This window comes from Podarcis melisellensis, assembly GCF_964234715.1.
Source record: "Podarcis melisellensis genome assembly, chromosome: 4".
Lineage (NCBI taxonomy): Eukaryota > Metazoa > Chordata > Lepidosauria > Squamata > Lacertidae > Podarcis > Podarcis melisellensis.
The window spans coordinates 71,469,693-71,488,414 of NC_138531.1; the positions used below are offsets into that span (position 1 = coordinate 71,469,693).

The 18,722-nt window shown below is 41.0% G+C and overlaps 2 protein-coding genes and 1 long non-coding RNA gene across 6 annotated transcripts in view; 2 read left to right on the plus strand and 1 right to left on the minus strand.

Moving 5' to 3' along the window:
- The first annotated feature begins 119 nt into the window (after positions 1-119).
- LOC309368439 (cell cycle control protein 50C-like) lies at positions 120-10,796 on the plus strand. The gene is made up of 7 exons (XM_081908546.1): positions 120-1,491; positions 2,631-2,741; positions 3,803-3,904; positions 4,315-4,405; positions 4,668-4,808; positions 7,087-7,296; positions 7,892-10,796. Exons 1-7 carry the CDS (start codon positions 1,291-1,293, stop codon positions 8,074-8,076), a joined length of 1,041 nt encoding a protein of 346 aa, XP_081764672.1. The 5' UTR covers positions 120-1,290; the 3' UTR covers positions 8,077-10,796.
- The window catches only part of DCBLD2 (discoidin, CUB and LCCL domain containing 2), a 36,394-nt gene continuing 27,783 nt past the window's right edge, over positions 10,112-18,722 (minus strand). For 3 of the 4 annotated variants that reach the window (XM_081908466.1, XM_081908465.1, XM_081908467.1), the window contains exons 12-15: positions 18,516-18,609; positions 17,966-18,015; positions 15,594-15,731; positions 10,112-14,143 (exon numbers count right to left, since the gene is read on the minus strand). In XM_081908466.1, coding sequence (XP_081764592.1) covers positions 13,701-14,143; positions 15,594-15,731; positions 17,966-18,015; positions 18,516-18,609 — 725 coding nt within the window. In that variant the 3' untranslated portion in view covers positions 10,112-13,700. The remainder of the gene's footprint in view (positions 14,144-15,593; positions 15,732-17,965; positions 18,016-18,515; positions 18,610-18,722) is intronic. The other variant, XM_081908468.1, reaches the window with a different exon arrangement.
- On the plus strand, positions 15,740-16,814 carry LOC309368490. Its single transcript, XR_014167780.1, has 2 exons — positions 15,740-16,210; positions 16,580-16,814. It is a non-coding gene; the product is annotated as an uncharacterized lncRNA (long non-coding RNA).

Genomic DNA, 18,722 nt, shown 5'->3' on the forward strand with positions numbered 1-18,722 from the left:
TATGAAATCGAAAGTCGACACAGATTTTTTTCCACCAGCACATAAAGTAACTATTAACTCAAAAGATTTACTCAAAAGTATAAGCTAGTGGGTAAGAGACTGTGTCATGGGGAATCTCATTTCAGCAACAAGCTCACTAGGAATCCTTGAATGAGCCTCCAGGCCAGTTTGGGTGTACATATCTCAGCTTAATAAGCTGCAGTTTAGAAATAATAGTGCCAGCTTGCTTTAAAGAGCAGTTGCAATGATTAACATGATACATGTGTACAAAACACTCAAGGAAATATATAAATTTTTACTGTTAATAATGATGATAGTATTGTCTCCTGAGCTTTTCTTCTGCAGCTCTGCATATCAATACAGTTCAGTTTTCTGGAAGGAAGTAACCTCCGATAGATCATCTGTACTGTGGCAGAACCATGGCTAAAGTATTTCCAAAATATGCTTAAAGATCAGTGCCAGTGATCATAAATTGTCAATGTATAGGGATAACTACCCCTCTTGTTTTTCTTCAGGGGAACTCCCCTGTGTTACTGATATCATTACCATAGGTCGTTGTAATCTGGAATCTGCCACTGTGAATTCAAAGTATCAGGTAGCAAACACTCGTTCTTATGGCAGATATGTAGACCAGGAAACTTGAAGCAAAATGGATGCTGTTTGTGAGTAGGATGCTTACTTGGCCCCAGAAAAAATGCAGAGCTGGTGTAACCATTGTCTATCACTTGATTCTCACCCTACTTGTTATTAGCAAAATCTGCCCCTTTACTTCAGTTTCAATGCAGCTTTGGAATCTGTGAAGGCAGGGAGAAAGGGAAGCCTTAAGTTGTGTCAGTCGGTAAAATTTATATGCTGAAAATCATTGGTCATCACAAAAACGCAATTAAGTCAGCTAATAAATTTGACAGACAGAAAATCTGAGGAGTAATGTACCACCCTGCGTGCAGGATTTCCAAATAGACCAATGCAGATGATCCTACTAAATTGTGTCCTAAGCTGTGTGGAACATCAATAACAGCAAAAAGAGTGGCAGCCTTGTGCAGGAAGCAGTGACTGGTGCAGGAAGCTAAGTCAGGTTAAAGTACACCAGCAGGAGGATGGCACAGGCTGGCTAAAGGTGATTATGACAATAAAGTACAAGGAGGGCGTTATTCCCAATCAAATGGATCAAGTTAATAAGTAATTCCAGGAAGTTACCAAGGTTCTTAAAAATGCTAAGTAGATAGCAACAGATGAAAAATACTTTACGGTACGACACAAAGGCCAGCCAAAGACTTGTCCGGCATCAACATGAATGAAAAGAGCACCGTTTCACCAAACCGTCCATCGAGATGCCCTGATAATACTGCATATAAACAACAGAGGCTCCCAGCCTGGAAGCCCCAGCTCACCCCAGAGCTCGTCCTCCCAAGTTTCTTTATCATTAGCCTCTTCTGCCTTGTGATGGGAATTGTACTTCTATTGGCTGCGACAAGAGTCAAAGAAATAAAGGTTTGTTTTCATTGTGTGATAGAAAGCATGCGTTACAATATTGGTAGACTGTATTTGTGTATAAGTGAAATAGAAATTTAGTGTATTTATTTTGTTTTGTTTAATTTTCATAACATTTGTATATGATGTCCTCATTAATCCTAAAGCCATAAAATAAATATTTTGGTGCAATCCCAAAAGTGGAAGTACTGACCTTGGCTCCCAGAGACCTGACTTCAATACCCACTTTGGCTATTATGTTCTTTATTTCTTTCACAAAGGAATCAATAATGTAAGTAGTCTATATTGGTGAGCATTGTAACATCCAGGGAGTAAGGGAGTGATCTGAGGCCAGACTTAAAAGCATTACACTGGTGTGAGCAGCTTCAGTAAATGAATGGATAGAATGTCTGAACTGGCTTTTGGACCAACAGGTCTACCATTGTCTAGAGAAGTTGGGAAAGGTAGACCCTCCAGACTATTTAACAGTTAAGCATTCTGAAGAGACTACAGATGGACCTGGCAATGGTCTTGTTTAAATTGTATCTGTAGACCAGCTGCCTTTGAGACCATTGGTGGAAAGGTGAGTTACAAATATTTCAAATACAATGAATATTGGGGTGCCATTAGATAAGCTTCCAGGCCTGTTCTCCACAGGGGTGTTTTTTACTCTTTTAAGGGTTGTGTTTGTTTGTTTGTTTGTTTGTTTGTTTGTTTGTTTAACTGTTGTGTTTTTAAATGCTGTAATCTACTCTGAGATGTTCTGGTGAAGAATGAGTCAGAAGTACTATTAACCACAATAAGTGACAAGCTTCTCTTGCAGAATAGATGTAATTAAAAACACATGATTGCGTACACATTAAAAGTGGGCTGCAACTAAATAGAAATAGTATTTACCAGTGGAAGATGCTTGGACTTTGAAGAACTTTAGGGGGAAGGATGTTCCAAAGGGGTTATTCAGGACATTATCTTGGCATGTCATTGCTGTCTTAGCTGGAAAGCTCCTCTGAGGCCATTTAGTTGTCCTGACAAACTGTCACATTTGACCATCTTGTGGAAATCTGCAAAGGCCAAACTGTAAAGCCTTTAAAGCTAGGAGATCTTGTTCTCCTTTTGCAATGATGACAATAACTTGGCCTGTATCTTTTGTTTCTTGGCAGATTAATTATTCCGAGATATGCTCACATTGTTCAAAGCTGCGTGAAAACTCATCAAACTGGGAGAAGGAATGCCTGTGTTTCACCAACTTCACACTTCAAGAAAGCATGCAGGTAAGTGATTGTGGAAAAGTGAATAATAGGTTGGGGTTTTTTTTAATAAGCAACACAAGAGCAGCATTAAAATTAACAACATACAGGGGGAGAGGAGAATGTTATCTACCAAACCTCGAATATTTTAAGGCTATTGAATAAAGAAAAATAAATTGTACCTAAGGAAACCAGAATGATTTTGAAGTAAACGTTTTGAAATGTTTAAAACATTTTGTGAGTGTTTAGCCGAGTTAAACACTTTTATAATTTCAATGGGAGCATAATTCTCACTGTAAAATCAATGGAACCTCAGTGTTTCAATTATTGGCTGAGTTACACCCTATGGTACTTTTAGCATTTTAGTGCCTGGCGTGCACTGGTCCATGGGGTCACGAAGAGTCGGACACGACTAAACAACTAAGCAACAACAACAACAACTTTTAGCATCTAGCCAATTTTAAGCAATTTTTGTGTGTTAGCTCTTGTCATTCAGTGACTAGGGCTACAACCCTTAGCGTAGCTTGACCAGATGCAAAAAGAGGACATTTGTCACGCAGGCCACACCTGTCAAATTTTCCTTTTCTGTTAAAGGTGCAGTAGCCCTGTCTTCTTTTGCATCTGGCACCCTACCTTAGGGATTGATTCCCATATCCCTGCCCATCTTTCAGGAGCTTATCCTTCAGTTTATTCAATCAATGCTGAATTCAGCAGCTGAGGATGTGAACTGCCTCTGTGGAAATAATGTCAGGCAATCAGAGCAGCTTGTCTATGCTGTTTTGACTGGTTTCACGAGCGCATCAAGCTATGAACGTTAGAGGAAAACCTTGTGGAGTAATCGGAAGAGAAGATCATACTCCACAAACCAATAAAGTAACAATTTAGGCTTGTCTCTTGGGCTTAGTGATTTGGAGTCACACCAATTCTTGCCCATCAAAGGTCTCTAGGGCTCTTGATGGCACTTAGATCTTGGACATTCAAATTACTGTCCCACTTCATATTAGCTATTGTCAATAGTTTGCCAGTTTTAACTTCGAAACTCATTTTTTAATTCCTACATGTTGCCCCTTTAAAAAAAATTGCAGGGTGATGTCTTCATGTACTATGGATTGCATAATTTTTATCAGAACCATCGTCGCTATGTCCTTTCCAGAAGTGATGCACAACTATTGGGTCGGAAGGCAAACGTAAGGTGGTTTGAAATTCTTTTAGTACTTCTGATGTTTGTTTTAATCACATGATGCCATTTTAAGGGTAGTAATTCTTAATATATTATTGACCAGAAAGAAGTCTAGCTGGTTCAGGAATGTTGTGCTTGCCATTCATTGTCTGGACTTTGCAATATAATGCTGAGTGAGGTGAGCAATGTAAACATTCGAGAGGGAGAGTCCTTGGCCAACTGTTAGCAGCCACACTAGGAAATGCACTCCCTGGCATGGTGTGACAGTCTTTCCCCATTGATTTTTCATCACCAGATAAAAGACGTGTCTTTTTCAGAACACATTTCCTGCCGTTTATGAATAGCTGCATTCTTTAACATTATGGCTTGATTTTTCAGAGAAATGTGCTCCTAATTGCATTATGGTTTTGAATACAGATTCAGAACAGCAATTGTGCACCTTTTGCAATTTATGAAAACGGGACACCTATAGCTCCATGTGGTGCAATTGCAAACAGCATGTTCAATGGTGAGTGCTACGTGCATCTGATAATATTTACCTGAATATGCAGTCTTCATTATCTGTTCGAACTGCAGCAAATTAAGATTTCCCTCTATATAATAGAAATGTAAGGATGTCATCACACAGTCACCATTGGAGGTTTTTTAATGTTGTGCTTTAAATGTATGGTGTGGATGTGGCCATATTCTCTTGAATCAGCTAAAATAGTCAAATTGCATGCATTCAATACTGACTTAGCATTAAATCACTGTTTCTAATTTCCATACAGACACAATACAGCTGTTCTACTATCCTGCTTCTGAAAAGGCTGTCAAAGTCCCACTTCTGAAGCAAGGGAATGCCTGGTGGACAGATAAAAATGTGAAATTTCACAATCCATCTGCACACAACTTGTCTTCTGCATTTGATGGTAAGAATGATCCCATTAGCTGAAAGGTGGTTCTTCAGTTTTTGAAATGCAGCTAATGGCCTTTCTAAAACTGTCCCCTCAGGCCTCTCTTATGAAGCCCTTGGAAATCTTTCCTGTACATTTTTCACTAGCTCTGCTTCAGACCTAAGTGTTTTTACCTGACTGGAATGTGCCTTTGAACTTTGAGCATGCTTTTGAGGTTTGATCCATTGCTTTGAGGTTTTCACCCACAATCAAGTGTTATATAATTTTTATTAAATTAAACAAACAAGTAAATGCCTCTCGCTTGTCTGGATGGAGGACAGAAGAAACTAACCTGCTGTAGAAATGTGAATCGTTCACTTGTTGCTCTGCCTGTTTGCCTGTGGCCTCACCCACCACTGGCATGTGGCCCCTGGATGGTTGCCCCAGAGTGAAAGTGGCCCTTGGAAGGTTTCACCATCCCTGATGTAATGTAACCCAACACGGCTACCTTTTCTCAAGGCCAATGCATCAGATTTTCTCCACCATGGCTGAGTACCTGGGACACCACCACAAAACGATGTGCCCTTTCCTTCCCAGAACATGTGCCCATTTGCAGTGCACTTTCGCTTTAAACATGGTTAAAAAGATGCCTCAATATTGATGTTAACCACGCTTAAATTTCCCGCTTCAACTGAGGTCAGGAGCAGGGCCAATGGATGCAAATCTGCTCCAACTTATATGCATACTGGAAAAGCAACTTTATTGAAGCTACATTCCTGGTATATTGCTTGACATACAAGGCAATCCTGCATGCCCCGCTGAACAGTGGGACATACTCCTGATGGCTGCATATAACTCAGTACTCACTTACTAGGGAGTAAGACCCTTTGTTTAGACTACTTAGGTCAGACTTCCTGAACCTTGGACCTTCCAGGTGTTGTTGGACTCTAGCCACAGCCAGCATGGCCAGTGGTCAAGAATGAAGAGAACAATTGTCCAAAACATCTTGAGAGCACCATATCAGCGAAGGCTGAGGCATGCTTACCCACTAGTGAGACTAAGGTTAGACTATAAGAAATATATAGAAGTAGGATGTAGCCTACCTTGATTTCAGCAAGGCATTTGACAAGGTGCCCCATTATATTCTTGTAAAGAAGCTGGTAAAATGCGGTCTTGACTATGCTACCACTCAGTGGATTTGTAACTGGCTGACTGACCGAACCCAAAGGGTGCTCATCAATGGTTCCTCTTCATCCTGGAGAAGAGTGACTAGTGGGGTGCCACAGGGTTCTGTCTTGGGCCCGGTCTTATTCAACATCTTTATCAACGACTTGGATGATGGACTCAAGGGCATCCTGATCAAATTTGCAGATGACACCAAACTGGGAGGGGTGGCTAACACCCCAGAGGACAGGATCACACTTCAGAACGACCTTGACAGATTAGAGGACTGGGCCAAAACAAACAAGATGAATTTTAACAGGGAGAAATGTAAAGTATTGCACTTGGGCAAAAAAAATGAGAGGCACAAATACAAGATGGGTGACACCTGGCTTGAGAGCAGTACATGTGAAAAGGATCTAGGAGTCTTGGTTGACCACAAACTTGACATGAGCCAACAGTGTGATGCGGCAGCTAAAAAAGCCAATGCAATTCTGGGCTGCATCAATAGGAGTATAGCATCTAGATCAAGGGAAGTAATAGTGCCACTGTATTCTGCTCTGGTCAGACCTCACCTGGAGTACTGTGTCCAGTTCTGGGCACCACAGTTCAAGAAGGACTCTGACAAACTGGAACGTGTCCAGAGGAGGGCAACCAAAATGGTCAAAGGCCTGGAAACGATGCCTTATGAGGAATGGCTAAGAGAGCTGGGCATGTTTAGCCTGGAGAAGAGGAGGTTAAGGGGTGATATGATAGCCATGTTCAAATATATAAAAGGATGTCATATAGAGGAGGGAGAAAGGTTGTTTTCTGCTGCTCCAGAGAAGCGGACACGGAGCAATGGTTCCAAACTACAAGAAAAAAGATTACACCTAAACATTAGGAAGAACTTCCTGACAGTAAGAGCTGTTCGACAGTGGAATTTGTTGCCAAGGAGTGTGGTGGAGTCTCCTTCTTTGGAGGTCTTTAAGCAGAGGCTTGACAACCATATGTCAGGAGTGCTCTGATGGTGTTTCCTGCTTGGCAGGGGGTTGGACTCGATGGCCCTTGTGGTCTCTTCCAACTCTATGATTCTATGATTCTAGGGGTAGCTGGTTCACCTATAGCTATTCATTTTTTCCTCTCTCTCTCACTCCCCCCCAATCTATCTCAGGCACGGCAAGACCACCTTACTGGCAAAAACCAGTATATTTATTAGATGAAACAAACCAAGAGAACAATGGCTACACAAATGAAGACTTTATCATCTGGATGCGTGTATCAGCCTTTCCTACATTCAAGAATCTTTACCGTCGCCTCAGTCGCATCAGGCAGTTTGCAAATGGGCTCCCAGCAGGGACGTACAGGCTACAAATATCCTATAGTATCCTTTCTGTGTGGGTTTGTGTCATGTTTTATACTCTGCACGTTTTAGCTATGTGGGTTATAATTGGCAGATTTTCTGTAGACGGTGAGGGTAATAGCCAGAACGCTACCTGGCAGGCTAATAATGCATGCAGTTCATCGTGAAATGTAGCTGAGTTTTGAGGAGAGCTTCTGCTTGTCACTTGGGTGGAGGAAACATACAGTGGGCTGATGCAGATCTCTGTTTGTCTAGCTCAGTCTTCCCCAACCTGGTACTCTACAGATGTTTTAGACTGTAGCTCTCATTATCCCCGACCATTGGCCATGGCTGCTGAAGCAGATGGGAGTTCCAATTCAAACCTTCTGTAGAGCACCCCACTAGAAAAGGCTGATAATAGTGGTAGTGTCCCGTGAATAGAAGATGTGTATTGCAACAAGGAGAGTAAACTGTGAAAAACTACATATATTCCTTTTAAATATGCCTTTTGCATTGCAGGTGCTAAAAATAAATAAATCATGGATCTAATCCTGTTAGCAATACCTAACCTTTGGGCATCTTTTAATACTCATGTATGCTCCAAACTGTTAATAAAACTTTAACATCATCCTGTCAGATTTCCCAGTTTCAAAGTTCAAAGGAGAAAAGCAGGTGGTCTTCTCAACAGTAACATGGAGCGGAGGAAGAAATCCTTTTCTGGGAATAGCTTACACAGTTACTGGTGCAGTGACACTGCTGGCAAGTTGTATCCTTACAGTGGCTCACTTGAAATCCAGGAAAAAACCCAGCAGGGGACTATAGGACGGTTCCCTTTACTTGATAAAAATAGTACAAGTGCCCTGCCAAGTCAGAGACCAGAATTGAGAGATACCTAAATTTCCTTCCTGATTCTCAGCACACCATCATCTGCCCTTAAACCAGGACTCCAAAAGACAGTTTTGGATTTTGGAACCTTGTTTAAAGGCAAATGGTTTGCTAAAATCACTCAGCAGATGGCGCACGGATGCAGTGGCAAACCATGGTTTACGCAGAACACAGGCGGAAGTTTAGAAACAGTAATATTCGAAGGAAGGAGGCTGTGAAGTCTCGGCTCACGCAGCAATGGGCTGAGTTCCTGTCTGAATTCATCTAGTACTTAGTATAATGAATGCTTGGCTAGGAACTGCGTCAGTACATTTGGTCTGATGAATGTTTACAGCTAGGTTAAAAGTTCACGCAAGTTCTCAGGTAACAGCCATGTGGATCCCTGGCCTCTTGCACATCCTCTGCGGCAGTGACTCTGTTCCCGAAAGTGTCATAGGCAGAACAGCACATTGCAAGAAATGTAGAGTTTAAAAAGGAAGAAGCTGTCAGTGTAAGTAGTGTTACACATGAATCTGCTCATTAAAATGTCTATTTCCATTAGTTCATCTTTTGTATTGAAAACCTCTGTACCGAAATTATATACAGCTTTCCCAAATACTGGCCTCTGAGAGATTAAAGAGTGATTTATTTCGCAGCATGCAGTGGCATTTATACACTTCAGGAGATAAAGCAATAAATGGCACCACAGCCAGCTGCCACCAGGAGGGAATTTAAAAAAGCGCCAGGCAATGTCAAGTTAGAATTAAAGCAAAAAAGTTGCAGTTAAATCCCTCTTGTTAAGAAATGCTCTGTGGATTTTAATGACAAGGAAGTATTAATGACAAGGAAGGAGACATGCTGGGTTTTCTTGGTGCAAAGTTACGGGGCTTTAGCTCCACGTGCGCTGTGCATTCTTAGTCTTGTGCTATATAATTCTCAGCATAGTGGTTAAGGAGTGTGAAAGCAGAGCTGCTAGATCCATTATGAACCAGTAACCTGTCGCCCAGTAGCCAGTCAAATGCTTCCAAGAAGCCCCATGAAGACAACAGCCCCTCACACTATGCTATTTGTGATCAACTCATGCCCGGAAACCAATGTCCCCACTGTGGAAGGATGTGTGGGTCCAGAATTGACCTCCACAGGCACTTACGGACTCATTGTTAAGACCATATTCATGGAAGACAATCTTACTCGGCTACGAGTGAACGCCAAAGAAGATTATTTGCCAAACTAGCAACAGGTATTTAGAGAAATACTGCCTCTGAACCTGGGGCTTCTATTTAGGTGACCATCACTATATAGAGCTAATCTCAGTAGATTTATCTAAACATGTGGCTATCAGCATACAGTGGTACCTCTGGCTACAAACTTAATTCGTTCCGGAGGTCCGTTCTTAACCTGAGGTACCACTTTAGCTAATGGGGCCTCCTGCTGCTGCCGGCGCACAATTTCTGTTCTTATTCTGAAGCTAAGTTCTTAACCCAAGGTACTACTTCCGGGTTAGCAGAGTCTGTAACCTGAGGTACCACTGTATTTTATGGCAGTGAATTATGTAAATTAGGCATTCTGTGAAGATGTACTTAACAGAACTCATCTGTCTTGTACCATCGTTCCAGTATTAATCAAGGGGGGGGGGTAATGGTTCACTAAGATAACTCCTTTCAAAAATTATCAGCGCTCTTTTAACGGTGTGCTATCAAGACAGATGGGGTAGAACAGAACAAGCCTGTTTGCACAAGTAAACAATAGGACTGGGCTGCTCTGAATCATCTGAACAATATGTAAGTCTGTTGTGTTGTGTCTTACCTGCTTATTGCCAACTGAGGTTCTCATGTCCACAAACAGTACCAAGATAAAATCAGGACTGTTCTATTTGCCGAACAGAAAGTGTTTGTCAAAATGTAGCTGTAATTGACTCTCCATCAGCTGGGATATTCAGCAACATTAAGCTCCAAAATGGAATCTGCTTACTTTTTCCCCTGTACAAGAATCATGAGTTCCACATTGTGCATTTTATTAAAAGGTTTTAACACATACATTAAAAAATTGCTATTCATGTTATCTAAATTCTAGCAACATATACAGAGTGACTACAGAACATGCTGAGGTAAGGAAGTACATTCTAGGAAAACAGCCACTCGACACTTATTTGCACCCATCTCACCTGCACTAGCCGAGTGGCCCATCTGCATACCTTGAGACAATACCAACAGTGAGCCTAAACCCCAAAACACTTGTGTGGATACTTGCCTGTGCTGTGTGTCTTACATTCAGGAATCAATAAGTTAGTACCTAAAATACAGGGGCAGTAAATCAAGAAAGCTGTTTTCATCTAATCGGCCATTTAATTTTGATACATTCAATTGCTCACACCATTCCTTTTATACTGTTGTAATATTTTATGTGCTGGCAAGCTTAAATCTGCAACATACAGTGGAGGTGGACTTGCTTGTACTAAGGTTTGTGGGTTTGGATACCTGCAAGACTGCAAACTAAGCATATACACTTTTGTGCACAATTCCAGTAACAGGCAGCTTTGAAAAACAGCCCTACCATAGCTTTTGGTAGTCTCTTGTATGTACACTTGTCCATTTTTGTAAGAAACATCACACATACACAATTCTATACTTTGGCGTGGTACAAATACACCAAGCCACTCTAACTGGTGCAACATTCAAGTTAAAACACTCAGAGCGCAACCCCTATAACATGTTTAATCAGAAATAAGCCCCATTGAGTTCACTGGGCTTACAAGTAGGGAAGTGGGTACAAGATTGCTGCCTAGTTTTCCTTTAAAGATAGCTACCATCTGTTTAGAATCTAAGCAGAAAATACATTTCTAAGAAGATTTTTTAGTATCTAGGAAACTTAGGTTGTGTTCTATTCCACTAGGCATTTGGAAATCAGCTAGGATTATTTTCCTGTTGCTTTTCTGCCATTAATTTTAGAGTTTGACATACTTTACTTTGCTATTTGTAATGTAGCATTTGGTGCACTGCCTTGTAACATATGCAGAAGAGTGATTTATAAATACTGTCAATAAATAAAGGTAATAGTTTTTAATTCTGTTTACAAGTAGTTGTTTGCTCGATGTGTGCCACTGAATCCAACTGCAATCTCAGGATTTTGAAGAATTTAGGGTTCTGATTCCAATTTGTAACCAAGAAGTGATTTATAACCATTTATAACTGAGCTAAGGAACTATGTTTTGACTGGCAAGGTGCACGAGTGCTACCATTTGAACTTAAAAGAGTTAATCCCTTGAATTTTACTTCCAGAAATGAATCACCTTTTGGCAATGGCGGGAGGTGGAAATCACTCTGTTGCAAATGTGCTATTTCTACAGTATGGTTTTCAAAGATGCAGATATGTAAGAGTAGGACAGCTGAGTCTAGAGACCCTAACAGAGATAGACAATGACACGATTAGGGTGTCATATATTCAACATAGATTTCGTTGAATCCAACCTGGCAGATATGTACCCATATCCATTGGACCAAACGAAGCAAGAAATTATAGACTAGGCCATAGAATAGAGTCTACATATACACATATTCTGAAAGTTTTCTTAGGCCACACATTTAGCCTCGGTGTACCGTAGTTTACAGAATAAAAATAAGTTATGTTATCACTTTTATAAATAAACAAGATATAAATGGAACAAAGCACAAGAGCGAACCAGCGTGCCATACTGCTAAAACTAAGTATTGGACTAAGGCTGTTGCTCTCAAGCTGTTATGGGCTTCAGTCCTCAACATCCGAAGCGGCCCCAGGCTAGAGAAAGCTGGGCTAAGGAGTACTAACTACATTTAAGAGTTGTGATTGTCATGATTTACCTTTCCAGCCAGCTACATTGAGATATATTGTGCATTCAACAATACAGACCACAAGAAAAATAGAAATGGGCAGTATCCAATACAGTTCAAGTGGATTTTGGCTTCCTTACCCTTTAGCCCCCTGCCAGCTTCTCTCTCTCTGAAGATTTGGTGTCTGTGCAGAGGACGAGAGGAAGGGAGAATGCCTCATTCTGCAAGTGGACAATCTGCTGATAGCAGATGAACACAACGGGATAACACCCAATATTCTTTTGAACTATATGTTCATAATGAAGTCCATAAAACTGGGCTATTGCATATAGAGGGGATATCACATTTATCTGTTCTACATCATCGCTACAGTGCTGTTATAATACAATAAAAACAAAGCATTCTTTTCATGTCACCCTAATGTGCTTTGTAAGAAATATATACACATTTAAAGCATGGCCAAAGGGAGACTGGCTTGTAGGCTATACAGCTATGCTTTCAGCAATTCTCATTGTGCACAAAAGTTACTAACTAGTTTCAAGTATATAAACCTTGGAAAAATAATCTCACTAGGAGTTAGAAGGTGAAATACCTTTAGTCCCGAATGAAATGGTATGATAATTTTGAACTTGAAGAATCTAGGGGTGAAAAAGATAATTTTTATGCAATACATAGTAGATCAAATGCCAATACTTTAAACACTGCTATATTTCAATCTAATCGCCATCTCACATTCAGAAGGCTCCATGACATCAATGCATATATGCATTTTCTTAAGGCATATACCTAAAATCATATTGGGAAAACCAAGCTGTTCATCTATGCATGTAAAGACACCCTGATTTACATTAAAAACCTACATGCAATGATGCCAGTGTGCTTATATTTTACAGAAGTGAACTTATCCTTCCCTCCTTAAAAATATCCCTTCCCTTAATCTAAATAAAATATTTTATCTGCTGTTTGAGGCCATCATTGGAGGGCTTTGGGGCATTTTTTTTAAAGAAATTAGTTTTAGTTGAGCCAAGGATTCCCAGTAAGGCCCTTTTTAGCCCTGTAACAAATTTTAGCAAATGTATCATCTTTAGGGAATTCACCTCCCTAGGAAATGGCAAGGAGCACCCTCGTATTTTAAAAAAGTAGGGAGAACAGCATTCATACGAAACTACTCCAAGGGATCAACAGAGAGTGATTACTAATGTATAGCAAGTCATGCTTGCCAGAGATTCCAGGTATTTTCTACACTACCAATTGATTTCATCAAAGAAATCAAAAAAGGAAACTCTTGTTAATTTTAGGGATCAATTTTCCTTAAAATTGCCACTAACCTCCTGTTACAGGAAGCACAATAATCAGTTTACTTTTACAATGTGAAGCCTTGCTAGATATCAATTAATTTGAAATTGGTTTGTTGGGACTCAGTGACTTTTTCTATATCCAGAATAGTACCTTTCCTTTTCTTGGCTCATGGACCATAGATCATTTTGATTAATTATATATCTATAGTGGCACATTATATATCTGTTGTGGAACATGTATTTACACTCAGCGATTCAGCATCTTTGAAAGCTTCTCACACCTGTCTAGCAAAAAAATGTAGTGCCCATCAGTAGTGAATGGAAAGCCCATCATTCTATAAACAGGAAAGCAGTAGTTGTGTACAGACCCTCACAAGGGCAATTGACTCATTTTTTCTGGGCTCCCACCAAGTCACACATTTTTCTTCCAACGCAAAAAGTGATCTCCAAAGGATTTAATTTTTGAAAGCCACATTCTCTAGCTAACATCTTCTTTATTCTCTGTGGAATGTGGCATGTTCTGTGGTACCTGGTATACCAACTCATCTGTGGGATTGAGTCCTGGCATTCCTTTGGGTGTGTCATAGAGTACTCGAGTAGGCGATGAACTATCTGATCTGGAAACAAGTTTGCTGTATGCCCCAACTATGGGAGCGGCTTGATTTCCTGGAGCTTTGAAAGTAGATACAGTAGAAATGCCCAGGGGAGCTGCGGGATGACCTGACATATCCATCACAATTGGTGTTGCATATTCTGGTCCAGTGATAGGTAGCGGCTCAGCATAGGCATGGTAAATCTCTTGCTCGGGTGAATTGTAAGGATCCATATCAGCATAGCTTGTTTCGTTTCCTTCTTCAGGTTTAAAGGTTGATCTCTGGTGAAGTGTGCCAACAATTCCTCCCACCAGTGGCTGTGCATACTCTGTACAAAGAGAGACCAGTATTGTCAAGGGTTTTCCAGCTGTCACATACTGCCATTGCACTGGTAATTAAAAAATGGGCACTTGGAACTGAAACGGGCCAGATCACACATGAGACTGCTCCAGTGGGAAGATCTCAGGAGAGCATAGGGTCACTGTTCATTTGAATCAGTACCTCTACCTATCAGTCATGTTATGTGGCTACTCTGATCTTCTGATGGCACCTGAAATTTGGGCAGTGGTTTCAGGCTAACAGTGGTCTCAAGTGTTCCTGGGATGATCAGGCTGGGGCCACCATGTGTAAAGCAGTCCAAATATATTAATGGATTATGTCAATACTTCATCTACTTCTGTTATGCATATGCCATATATATATATATATATTTCCAAAAATCATGTAACATATATTCTTATCTTATACAATATTTTGGACTTCCATCAACGACATCTGAAGATTTTTCGATCTTTATCACTTAATCTGCATTTCATTAATTTTACTATTACTTTTAAAAATCCTTCACAAATAAATCTATTCATAAATTTTCTCTGCAATATTTCCCATAATCCTCCTTACAAAACTTCTTGCAGTCCTACTAGTGTAATCACATATGCCATATTTAAGGCATATTCAGTGAAACAATAATAGAAATCAATACTTCTGAGTAAAGAGGTCCAGTTAAATATTTTGTGAATTATGTTTTACTAGCTGCTTGAAAAGATGTGAGCTAGTTCAAATGATTATTGGTTACACCTGGACTTTACTTGAAAGCATGAAAAAAACCAAGCAATTACAGTGGTGCCTCGCAAGACGAAATTAATCCGTTCCGTGAGGCTCTTCGTATAGCGGTTTTTTCGTCTTGCGAAGCAAGCCCATTGACAGCTTAGCGGATTAGCGCTACAGCTGTCAAGCGGCTTCCAGCGATCAGCTGTTAAGCGGCTTATCAGCGGAACAGCTGATAAGCGGCTTAGCGGCTTAAGAAAAGGGCAAAAAAAGCGAAAAAAACCTGCGGGGGGATGCAAGATTTTTTCCGTCTTGCGAAGCAACCCCATAGGGGAATTCGTTTTGCGAAGCGCCTCCAGAACGGAAAACCCTTTCGTCTAGCGGGTTTTTCGGCTTCCGAGGCGTTCGTCTTGCGGGGCACCACTGTATTAGGAAAAGTTAGTTTTGCAACTTCTCCATGGTGGGATTTTCAAGTAGCCACACTCAAGCGGATTGTTCATAAAAACTCAAGTGACACAATTCTGTGAGAGGACTGTACAACATTGGCTAACTCCAGGATCGCTCCTTCTACAAGCTGTATTTGGACATCTATCCCCGGCACAGATTTTTAGAAGAATTTAGAGGGTATGGGAGGAAATACAGGAAGGTAAGACTACTGCGATTTAATCTGCAAAGATATTTAAAACAGGAACCATTTACTGAAATCAAGATAAACTGGAGAAGACAAATACCTGCAGTTTGGGTTTGTAACATGGTTGTAACTTCTCTTGATCTAAGGCAACTAACTTCACTGCTGCTATAACGAACAGGTGTTTCCTCATGCTCTACAGACTTGGCAGGAAGAAACTGCTTCATGCCTTTCCACCAACCTATATCAAGGTTTACAAGTGACATGGTTATGAATCAATATGCATTTCTTTAGCTTTGGAACTCCCCCTGTAATGGTTACCTGGTTACTCTGGGGCAATTTGCCTGTTTAGCACAATTTTGGGCTACGCAGACAAACAGTGGTGAGCCCTTGGCTCACATGCTTCCCCTGTACCCCTTTCCTCTTCCTGCGTGGCAATGAAGAGGAGATTTCTTTATTATATCTCTATACCATATTAGTGGCAAGAAATTGGAAAAATGAAACAATGCCCATGATAACAGAATGGCAGACTCTTATGATTGAATACCTCGAACTGGCAGAGATGAGGGTGGAAAGTAAGAGGGCTCGCAAACCAGAAAGTATACAAAGAATGGAAAATATTCAAAGATGACCTAAAAACATATTGTTCAAATAACAATCTCCTTGCGGAAATAAACTGATCCTTGTAAAATACAATGTGTAAATGTTAATTTACTAAAGGTAAAGGTAAAGGTACCCCTGCCCGTACGGGCCAGTCTTGACAGACTCTGGGGTTGTGCGCCCATCTCACTTAAGAGGCCAGCGCTGTCCGGAGACACTTCCGGGTCACGTGGCCAGTGTGACAAAGCTGCATCTGGCAAGCCAGAGCCGCACACGGAAACGCCGTTTACCTTCCCGCTGGTAAGCGGTCCCTATTTATCTACTTGCACCCGGAGGTGCTTTCGAACTGCTAGGTTGGCAGGCGCTGGGACCGAGCAGCGGGAGCGCACCCCGCAGCAGGGATTCGAACTGCCGACCTTTCGATCGGCAAGTCCTAGGCGCTGAGGCTTTAACCCACAGCGCCACCTGCGTCCCGTTAATTTACTAGAGTACACGAAAACAAACTAGGGTAATAGAAGGCTGTGCGTTTAAACATAAATAACAATACAAGTACAATGAGAAGGACTGGAAGTCTTTTATTTAGAAATTTAATGAATGATTCTATAATAGTGTAAAAAATTTTTGTAACTTTTCTTTCTTTTTTATCTTTATGTGTATATGTATACATATATACATATATACATATTTATTTGTATTTTAATTAAAGATGATTATTACATTTCTATATGACGTTTCAACCGAAGATCACAGAGTGGTTTACATTACATCTAAACTCAGGGGAACTTTGGATAGTTCAGTTGTTCAAACAACCCAGAATCAAATCATGGTTTGTGATCTCAGCTTGTTAACAAACCATAGTGTAAACAAACAGAAGACCACCTGCTAAGACGCACAGAGGGCTGTGGTGCTCATGTCCTGCCTTATGTGCTTCTCACAAGCATCTGGGTGGCCAACGTAAGGATTCTGCACTAGATGGGCCACTGGCCAGACACCACGGGCTCTTATGTTCTTATGCGTTCTTTCAATGCATTGGTGGTTGTATGTTCAATGGATATATGCATGTATAGGTCCTATGCACCACCTCATGTGGCAGAGCATTGCACATACATGGTGGTGGTGGTGTGAGTGAGTGAGTGAGTGAGAGAGTGTGTGAGTGTGTGTGATCACAGAATTGTAGAGTTGGAAGGGACCCCAAGAGTCATCTAATCCAACCTCTTTGCAATGCAGGAATTCCCTCATGTTTGTGTGAAGGTCCCTCTTAAGACACAAACAGCCCAGGAGGAAGAGGGCGGGGCATTCAGCACCTGTGACAAAGACAGCAGAGCCAGACTAGAGTCTGGTGATGCACTTCCTCTGAAACTCCACCAGAATGTTAGAGCCTCTCATGTATGGGCTACAGAGTCAGCTGGCCACAGAGGGTGGAGGAACAGCACTTTGGCAGGGAGAATAAAAGGGGCAGTATCTGAGGGAGAGAGTTAGATAGGGTTTGTTTTGAATTAGAGCTAAGTCTCAGGTTAAGAGATAGGGTTTGATTTCCTGATCAGTGAAAGGCAGCAACAGACGGAGCCAGCCATGCTTCACGGGGGGAAGTTGTTCCAAAAATTGGTGGAGGCATTAGGAAGGCCTTTTCTCTTGTTGCCATCAACAGTGCTTCCACCCTTGGTGGGAACAGAAAGGGCCTCCCCTTTAAAACATACGGAGAGGAGAAGACAGGAAGGATTTGGGCTGCTCAAATATTCAAGTCAAACAATAGAGAGGCTTTGTATGAGGGGGCTGAGCAAGCAAGTGCTTGCCCAAGTCCAACCATTAATAGATGGAATTTGCACAAATACATGTTCATCTCAATGCAGCTAGAGGTGCTACAATGGTTATTACCTGCACGATCCCAATATGGTATGTCATAGGTTCCTTCTGATTTTCTCTTTCTGAAAAAGTGAGTGAAATGCAGAACACACCCAAAATTAGTGTCAATATGAAACGGCCATTTGAGATCAACACTGCGGGTACTAGTTTTGAAGAACAGGTACAGTCCAGTCTTTTCTGGGGTTGCATGGATGTGTGTGGGGTGTGAGTGGAGAGACTGAAATACTAAGGGACTGAACTCCTCACTTTATTTGAAAGAAATAGCAGCAAAGACAACCGTCCCCTGGAAGTTAGTTAAATTTGCATGTTCTGTTGATATAAAAGCTGCTGAACCTACCCAGCCTTCTCAAGATTTATACATATCAAAGTTGTTCAGGTTAAAGTACTGCACGACCAGGACAAGGCCCTCCTGAACACACATCCACACTAATTTAAATTATTCTTCATGTTAATGCATAAATTGAGCATTTTAATTGACCATATTTCATTTCTCCCATGTCCTCCTGTACCTATTACATTTCCTCCCTTGTAGAGGATGCAAAGCATTTAATTATTCCTTTACCTGTTTCTCCAATGCCAGGCACAAACTAAGATCAAAATGAGGGTGGTAAGGACCATGACCAACACAGGAACCAGAACAGCTACCAATGCCACATCTGAAAGCCATTAAACAAGTAAGAGTCCATAAGCATTGCAGGCACACTAAACGAAACCCCCTTTGTTCCTTGTACAAATATTGAAGAAAGTTCATTTAAAGCTTGTAATAGCA